Raw genomic sequence first — 9,586 nt, forward strand, 5'->3', positions numbered from 1 at the left:
AAATGTAAAATTAGTTTTATGAACTCATATTTTTGGTTTGAAGCACTTTCTGCACAATTAAAGTTAAAAGCACCGATTTCGGGTCGGGTACGGGTACCCGCAATGTCGGGTACGGGATACCCGACACGGGTATCGGGTAATCTCGTTTCGTTGCGGGGCGGGTATTGGGACTACAAATTTAGTCAAAATCGGGTACGGGTACCCGATATGTCGGGTGCGGGTACCCGCGGGTTACCCGTTTCGCCACCCCTATTAGGGTCCTTCACAGCTCTTTGGTGTTAAGCTTTAAACAAATCACAGTCATTGGATCTTTGAATTGAATGGTTGTGATCAATGCATTATTATACTATAATGTTGCATTATTAGTCGGTGTACATTATTAGAATGAAAATCTACATTATTATATTATAATGCTACATTATTAGAATGAAAATCTACATTATTAGATTATAATGTTACATTATTAGTCGGTGTATATTATTAGAATGAAAATCCGACTTATTAAATAACACATGACATTAATCTAACCGTTAGATTATAAAATTGTGGGACTAAGATTCAGTTGAATGTTTTGGACAATATATAGAAAAAGGATATGAATATATTCCTACTTTAATATATGTATCTTATCTTGATTCATGAATCCACTAATCTCGGGGAAGTAAATTTGTCGAACTTTTGACAAATGGTTAGGTGAAGGTGCTTTGATTCACCCACTTTTGACAATTAAATACTTCTAATAGTGTAGTTTTTTGAGATTTGATTCCATACATATAAAAGCTTCTAAATCCAAAAATTAGATAAAAAAATGGGCAATAATATTTTTTGGGCTGGTCAAATTGGATTGATAATATAAATAAACCGTTAATTTTTTTTATGAACTATCAAATAAATATATTATTTAAAACCAAAGTAATATATAATCCAAAATATTTTCTTAACCAAATATATTATTTTAAACTCAGGCATTATTTTACCTACCACAACTTGATTCATTTGGATAAATTGGACTGACAATTATAATAACATATTCCATGTGCAATACTGACAGTTGGCTGACCAGATTGGATTGACAATTATTCCCGCCGTTCGACAAGAATATGGACTCTTTTTTTTTTAGTCGGTCCAATAAAAATATGCATTTTAGAATGTCATTTCTTTCTAATAAAGTAGAATCCATTTTCCATTAACAATATTTTAATTATTTTTATCGAATTTACATTACCGAGGGGATATATTATTCCTCCAGTCTCACTATAATTTTTTTTTTATCTCACTAAAAACAAAAAATCTCATTATATATTATTCCTCCAGTCTAAAAAACAAAAAAATCTCATTACTCTTATTTTTCTCTCTATCATACTCTCTTCTCGTATCACTGCTTTGATCACACATAATTCAACCACCACTCTTGCTCCTCCTCCTCTTCCTCCTCCTCCTCCTCCTCCACCAGCACCACCACCACTACCAACTTCATATCAGAAAAATGACAGCTTATGTTGCTATGCAATCTCTTATGAATACAATTAACAATATTCTCCATTGCTCTCACTATAGCCTTGTTGGTCGCTCTCAACAAATTATAGATGGCGTGTACGAGGAGTTGCTGCCTTGGTACGAAATTCTGGCAAGATTGGACTACACGAGCGCAAGCCGGAGCAGGAAGGAGGTGAATGCTTTGGATGGAAGAATCAAAGAGGTTATCTGGAAATTCGAAGACTCATTGGAATCCCTTCTCATCCAACAGATTCCTTCTCAACTCCAAACTCTTCCGGAGATATTCTCCATTAATCTGCAGACTCTTCAAAATGAAGTTCATTCATTTAGCCAGAAGCTCAAGGATATGGAGAAGGCCTACATTTATGAAGTGGAGAATATGCCTCAAGATGAACCTATTTCATCATCAATTGGTTTCCATGGAACCAATTCTAAGATGATTGGGTTATCCGACCAATTTCAGAAACTCAAAAGCAATCTTGTGGAAGATCGCGCCCGGTTTCGTTTCCACCGGCTAATTGGAATGGCAGGCGTAGGGAAGACAAACCTTGCTATGCAAATTTATCAAGATCCACAAATTTGTAGCAAGTTTGAGTGTCGCGCCTGGGTCACCGTCGGCCGAGTACCTCAGACGACCAGTCAAATTTTGCAAGGCATTCTTGCTCAACTGTGTGGAATTGGAATCACTCAAGGAGACGAAGAAACAGATTACAGTTTGAGAGCAAGATTGCGTGGAAAGAATTGCCTAATTGTGCTGGATGATGTCTGGGAGGCAGATGCATTGAGTAGAATGCATTTCTTCGAAGACATCCCACATGGATGTATTCATGTCTTGCTTACCAGCCGACATAGAAAACTGAAGAATGATAATCTTTATAGTGATTTTGGGGATGAGGTGCGGTTTTTGAACGAAGAAGAAAGCATGGAACTACTATGTGATAAGGTGTTTGGCGATGAGATTTGCCCTCCTCAACTTCACAAAGCTGCTGAAAAAATCGCCAAGCATTGTGAAGGTCTCCCTCTCTTGATCATCACGGTTGCTGGCATCATTTCATTATCTGAGCAGAAGAAAGACCCGGTCTACTGGAATGACGTGGCAGAAAGGAGAAATTCAGTCTTCAGGGATGCCTATAATGAAATATCAAAGGTACTTTTCCCAAGCTACGACTACTTACCTCATGATCTTAAAATGATTTTTCTATATGTGGGAGTTTTCCCTCGAGATTACAACACTCCCTCTTCCAAAATCATCATTATGCTCATGGCTGATGGGTTGCTTTCCTGGTATGAATTGTGGGGTGTATATATCTGAAAGAACTAGCTTACAACTACAACCTTGTTTTACGCATCTTGAAGAGCGTTGACAAAACTTATCATGAGTTTCAAGTTACTGAGTTTAAAGCTTGCTGGCTTCATTCTTCATGGCGGCATGTGTGTAGGGAAGAAGCTAGTAAGAACAAGTTTTATCATGTTTTAAATAAGTTAACTGATGCCGAAGAAGAAGTTCTAAAAGGTCAGCGCGGCTTATGTCTGGAAAATAACATGTTATTTGGCATCAAAGACTTTCGCCACTCGGTGAGATTGAACTGTGCATCCTTTGCGCGTTCTCTCCTTTTCTATGGTCCTTACCACCAATATCCAATTCCTATAGATGTCGGTTTCATGTTGCTAAGAGAAATAGATGCCCTTACACAACGTTTCTACACTTTCCCAATAGAAATTCTGACATTAGTCCAACTAAAGTACCTTGCTCTAACTTGCAATGGAGAAGTCCCTTCAACCATATCTAAACTTTCCCAATAGAAATTCTGACATTAGTCCAACTAAAGTACCTTGCTCTAACTTGCAATGGAGAAGTCCCTTCAACCATATCTAAACTTTTCAACCTTCGAGTCTTGATTGTCCATCCGCATATGAAAATTAGACATCGTGGAGCTTCATCATATGTACCGATGGAAATATGGGACATGAAAGAGTTAGAGCATATGGAGATATTGGGAAAAAGCCTTGTAGCTCCATCTAATGTTATTTCATTAGAAAACCTCACAACTCTGGTCATGTTTTCCCAGGGACTCTAAGTTCATTGAAGTTGCCATGTAACTTGAAAAAGTTACATTTGAGTGGTATGGGTTTTCCATGGAAATACATGGATGATATTGCTGCTTTGCCAAATCTTAAAGCTCTCAAATTGCGATCCTACGCCTTTCAAGGTTCACATTGGAATGTAGAAAATCATCATTTTCTAAGTCTTAAGTTTCTTCTGATTGAAGAAAGTGATTTGGTGCAATGGGATTCTAGATACAGAAGCTTCCCCCAGCTTAAAAACCTAAGCATGAAACATTGCTACAAACTTGAAAATATCCACATGCTTTCTCTTTCTTACTACGGTATCTTTAAGATTGAATTAGAGGACTGCAATCCTTTAGCTTTTACTTGGGCCACCCAATTACATGTATATTATGGTGATACGCTAAGTGTTACTTCATTTTCTTCTTTTGATGAGAAACCGACAACTATCAAATTTAAAAGGTTAGTAGTCCTCCATTTGCAAATCAAATCATATCTTAGTCTTAATATAAAATACAATTTATTAAGTGTTTTAGGTTGAAATAACTTCCGGTTATTTATGTATCCATTTTCAGGTATGGAGATGGTCGATTTGTGTCCACTAATCTGGCTATGGAGGAAGCGAATGTTGATGAAGAAATCTCCAATCGAGGAGAGGATGACGAAGGTATTTTATACTTCCTGTCCACAACCTGTAGTCATGTTTTTTCATTTTGAATAGCCAACAAAAATTAAACATTTTCATTTTCATTTTTGATAACATTGCTATAGCCCCATTTTCTATCAAATTTGAAATGTTAGTCCTCCCATTGAAAATCAAATCATATCTTAGTTTTGACGGTACTTCATTCGTTTCATAAAAATTGTCCTTTTTTTTTCATTTTGGGTCATCCTACTATAATAGATTAATAGTCATCTTCTATTTGGTAAGTTTTTCTCTCTTATGAGGTGTTTGTCCACTAACAATACTTTAATCACTTTTTATTTGTACTCCTCTTTTACATTATCAATTTTGCATTAAAACTAGTGTTATCCCCAAAGTCTCTATTTTTGTGGGACGGAGAGAGTATATAATAATAAGTGTTTTAGGTTGATATAACTTCCATGTATTTATATATCCATTTTCAGTTATGGATACCTTCGACTATGAGGGTACAGAGGAAGAGAATGATGGTGAATATACGTCAGATTATGAAGGTACAGAGGAAGCAAATTATGATGAAGAACTTGCCAATCAAGGAGAGGACGATGAAGGTATTATATACTCTCTCGTCTACAACCAATAGTCATGTTTTTTTCAATTTGGTCTGCCCATAAAAATTAAACAATTTCATTTTTGGTAACATTGCTATAGTCATCTTCCATTTTTGGTAAGTTTTTCTATCTTATGAGGTGGGTCCCCTTCTCCACTAACAATGATTAAACTTTTTATTTTTACCTCCGTCTTACTTTACCAATTTTGCGTTAAAAACTGTGAAATCCCCAAAGTCTCTATTTTTATGGGACGGAAGGAGTACATAATAATAAGTGTTTTAGGTTGATATAACTTCCATGTATTTATGTATCCATTTTCAGTTATGGATACCTTCAATTGTGAGGGTACGGAGGAAGAGAATGATGGTGAATATACGTCCGATTATGATGGTACGAATAAAGTAGATTATGATGAAGAACTTGCCAATCGAGGAGAGGATGACGAAGGTATTATATACTCTCTCATCCACAACCAATAGTCATGTTTTCTTCATTTTGGCCTGCTCACAAGAAACCATTACATGTTGGTAACATGACTAGCTACATTTTTCATCTCTCCTATTTATTCAATTTCAACTAACAATACTTTAACAACAATATTTTTTTTCTTTTTTACTTTACCAAATTTATATTAAAACATTTGTCGTCCAGTCTACTACCAATAGTATTGGCAATGAACGAAGGGGGTATGGAGGAGCAATTACGAGAGTTAGTAACTTTGTGTAAAGATCATCTTTTATGTTATTACAGAAAAATTGGCACTAATCTTGAATATATAGGCGTGGGCGCAGATGAGGAAAATGATACAGATGTACAGATTATCATGAGAAGAATGAGGAAGAGAATGATGACAAATATACGTATGATCGTGAGGATACATAGGCGATTGATCGTTAATGTCAAGGAGCATGTGAGTTCATAGGGATATTTTTAACTTGTATTAATGATGTAAGAGATATGATTCTTTGTAGTTGAAAGTGATGTTATCTACTTTTGATTTGCAGGAAACATCCTTGAGGCTTTGAATTTGCTGCTACAGAGTGATGAACGTGTTATTCAAAGTATGATTTATCTCAACAAACTCAAGAACTTTTGCAGTGATTTCTTTGTGTTTTGGTTTGATTCCCAATAGATGAATCATGGATGTTGTAGTATTAGGTTGTTACTTGAATTTCGGAACTGTAACTTGTGTTGGATTATTACTTGACTGGATTTTGTATGGATTCAATATTGTTATGGGTTGGATTTAACTGAAAATATACTTGAGTATTTAAAAAAATTTGAGGCTGGATATATGTATGGTGATGGAGCTGATATTTGAATTTCATCATATTAATATTCTGTTGCTAACCATTCTCTACTCTCCTTCATTTTGTGTCTCTTTGCAGTGTGGTCTAGCCGCCATCGTCATTTCTGCTGTTATTGGACTGGTGAGTAGTGCGTTAGAAACATACTGTAGATAAGGAGTACACGTTCTCTCTTCTCAGAAGTACTATTTAGTTAACTTTGTATCTCAAAAGCGTGACATTTTGTCATTGTTACTATAACCACACATTGGAAATTTCAATATGTTACATAAGATGTGTAGAAGGTTTTGTCAACCTCTTTCTTTGAGAATCACATTCAATGTAAGAACAACTGTTGTTTTAGTTTATTAAGCTTGGTGCTCAATCTATAAATGTACCCTGCACCATTTTAGGTGGAATTAAAGCTACCTTCTTATGACGGGTGGGTCAAAGAGACTTTCTTCTCCGGACCATTACTTTCATCTTCTCCCTGTTCCTTGGCATAGAGATTGGCGTCCTTCTTTGAGTAAGTATAGATCGCGTTGATGATATTTTAGAAATATTTTTTTTCCAATTTTCAGTGTTAATATTAGCTATTCTCTCTATGCTCATGAATAATCTATTAACATATTCTATAATGCTTGCTGCACCTGAGTTTTTTCATAATTTGATTCAGAAAATCAGCAAAATCGATTGCCTTTAATAGTTTCAAGGCCATTCCCAAGTTTTCAAACTATTTACCTATATTTAAGTTCCAACATGCATTTACAGTTATCTGTCAAATTCTTAATATTTACAAAGATGTTTTTTTCTCATTGCTTATTGGTGCTCAGGTCGGTGTTTCACCATTACTTTTAAGGTAAGTATAGAGCACATTGATGATATTGTAGGAATAAAATGAACTGTAATGTAACTTTTGGTTCGTCTGCTATGTTTGCTAGTTTTCATCTTTTTTTTCCCATCTCCAATGTTAATATCAACTATACCATCTAATCCACATATTGGCAAGTCTTTATCTAATTTTTAGCTCAGCAGATCCGCTATAAGTTTTCGTTGATGTTGAAGTGGATCACATTTTCTGCATTTCTTGTTTATCTGTGGAAACTTTTCTTACGTCCCAACATGCGTTTATGTGATAGATCTATAATTGCATTCCATTAGTCAATTCTGCATCTGTCTTTGCTTCTCAATATTTGCAGTGTGCTATTTTTTCTCATTGCTTCACTCTATTGGTGCTCAGGTTGGTGTTTCTCTGGCTTTTGTCATCCATGAATCAGCTAACCCACATATTGGTTAATCCTAAGCTCAGCCGATTAACTATAAATTGTCGTTGACGCTGAAGTAGGTCACCTTTTCCATGTTTCCTGTGTGTCTGACCGATAACTGATTGGCTCTTAGTTCTACTCTCCGTAAACTTCCAAGATCATCATTATGCTCATGGCTCAGGGGTTGCTTTCCTCGTATAGATCGGGATGTATATATCTAAAAGAGCTAGGTTACGACTACAGGCTTATTTTACGTATCTTGCAGAGCGTTGATAAAACTAATCATGAGTTTGAAGTTGGTGAGTATAAAGTTTGCTGGCTTCATTCTGCATGGCGGCACGTGTGTAGGGAAGAAGCTAGTAAGAAAATGTTATATCATACCTTAAATAAGAATTTGACCTGTCCAACTAAAAATTTTTGCTCTCTGTGGAAAGCCCCTTTCAACCTTCGAATTTTTAACCTTATCTTGTTTTCCACCATATAAAATTTAAGGGGGCCCCATCTTTGTACGAGGGAAAAGGGTTAAAAGGTTTAACTATGAGAATTTTGGGGGCCTTGACTCCCTCATTTTTTTCGTTGAAAAATGTATCTGGGGGAATGTAGTTTAATACTATCTTAAATTCCCCCAAAAATTCTCATTATGAAATTGGGAAAAAGATTAGGGCACGCCGAGATCAAACCGGCTTTAAAAGGGATTACGCGACAACAAAGGGAAAGAGGAACGTTCGCCTACCCGAAAGATTGGGCGAATACGTTCCCAAATAGATGTCGAGTTCTTTTATTTATTTTGAGTCTTTTTTATTTTTGCTTTTATTTCTTTCCTTTTGAATATTAGTATTTTTGGTATTTATTTTTGGGTTTAAAATTTGAGCAAAGTTATAAGCTTTAAAGGGGTTTTCTTTGTTGTTTTTTCCCGGAAAAAAATAGGATTGGGTCGAACGGCCCAGGGTCCAGTCTATAAATGGGGGCATTTGAATCATTTCACGATCATGAATAAAATTAACAATTGCCAACACATTTTGTTTTTTTCACCTTTGATTTTTCCCCCACCCCCCGGCAAAAAACCCGGCACAGCCTAATCCGGCCTTCCGCCGGCCCAAGCGGGGCCCGGAAATGTGTTTGATGCGAAACTCAGAAAAGTCCAGTTGGGGGAAGTCCAAAACCAACTGGGGCTTTCACCCTTTACTCATGCAAAAAACAACCGGAAACCCGGGGGCCCAAGGAATATCCGTCGGTTCGCTCAAACAGGGGCCGGTCTTGGAAACCCGATCGTTTAAAAATCCTAAACAGGCCCGGGGGAAAAATCCCCAATTCAGTTATTCACCTTGTTGGCCGTGGATTTAAACCCGATACCGGGGCGCCCCCAAATTTCCCGGTGATCCTCCCCGGGCCATGGCTTTGGGCCCCTAAATTGGGGGAATTCAAACACACCAAAAAAGAAAACCTCAACATACTGAGGCCCCAATGGAAGAATCGGGGAGGGGGGGGGGGTCGGGGCCCGGGGCCATTTCCCGTCAGCGGGGGCCTGTCCGGGAAAAAAAGGGGAACGAGGATCCTGGTGTCACGGGAAAGGGTGCCCCATCCCCTGGGCCTTTGTTCTTCCCCGAAGTGGGCCATTGGGCATGTTTTAAAAGCGGCTGCTCGCTTCGCGGATGATGGGGATGACCCCGAGGGAGGGCCCAAGGGGACGTCGGGTTTAATCCGTGAGATATCACCCATATACATGCTATGAATGAGTACCCTTTTCCACCCTTTTAAAAGGGTGGGGACTCATCCAGGAAAAGGAGGTTTGCATCCTCATAAATTTGGAAAAGGGTGTGATTTTCTTCTTCCCCCCGGATCCCAAAATTTGATCCCCCTTGCCCCCTTATTCGGCCTTTAGGTTGTATGTTGGCAAGGGCTACATCACTATGCCCCAAAATACAAGGGCGTGTTTGTTGTGGATCTCCATATCTTGCCAATACATGGCCCGGCCGTTATTCTAGGAATGGACTGGCTCGAGTCCTTGGGCAAGGTCACGACGGACTTCGCCGGGAAGACTCTCGAATTTACACAAGGGACGAAACTGATCACTCTGCGTGGGATTGTTCCCCCACCGAGCCGGGTCAGCTTACAATCTCTATCTTCTTTAATCAGCCCCGGGGGAAATTTGGAGTGTTATGAGATTTCTTTAGATCCCGGGGCCCTTCCCCCGGGCCCGGTGAAACGGGTCTTTTC

The 9,586-nt window shown here is 38.0% G+C and overlaps 1 protein-coding gene across 5 annotated transcripts; it reads left to right on the plus strand.

The window, feature by feature from the left end:
• Window positions 1–1,405: 1,405 nt before the first annotated feature.
• Window positions 1,406–7,747, plus strand: LOC125216046 (protein Ycf2-like). 5 transcript variants are annotated; one of them, XR_007175341.1, is made up of 9 exons: window positions 1,406–4,026; window positions 4,140–4,231; window positions 4,693–4,818; window positions 5,140–5,265; window positions 5,598–5,728; window positions 5,823–5,879; window positions 6,207–6,248; window positions 6,510–6,630; window positions 7,345–7,747. XR_007175341.1 is itself a non-coding variant. In XM_048117662.1 (7 exons), exons 1-6 carry the CDS (start codon window positions 3,623–3,625, stop codon window positions 5,841–5,843), a joined length of 900 nt encoding a protein of 299 aa, XP_047973619.1. In that variant the 5' UTR covers window positions 1,406–3,622; the 3' UTR covers window positions 5,844–5,879; window positions 6,207–6,491. The 5 variants fall into 5 exon arrangements, 1 of the variants encoding a protein (XP_047973619.1); XR_007175339.1 differs by having other exon boundaries at window positions 6,518–6,630; XR_007175343.1 differs by having other exon boundaries at window positions 1,406–2,644; window positions 6,518–6,630.
• The last annotated feature ends 1,839 nt before the right edge of the window (window positions 7,748–9,586 follow it).

The sequence above is a fragment of the Salvia hispanica genome, chromosome 1 (assembly GCF_023119035.1).
Source record: "Salvia hispanica cultivar TCC Black 2014 chromosome 1, UniMelb_Shisp_WGS_1.0, whole genome shotgun sequence".
Classification (NCBI taxonomy): domain Eukaryota; kingdom Viridiplantae; phylum Streptophyta; class Magnoliopsida; order Lamiales; family Lamiaceae; genus Salvia; species Salvia hispanica.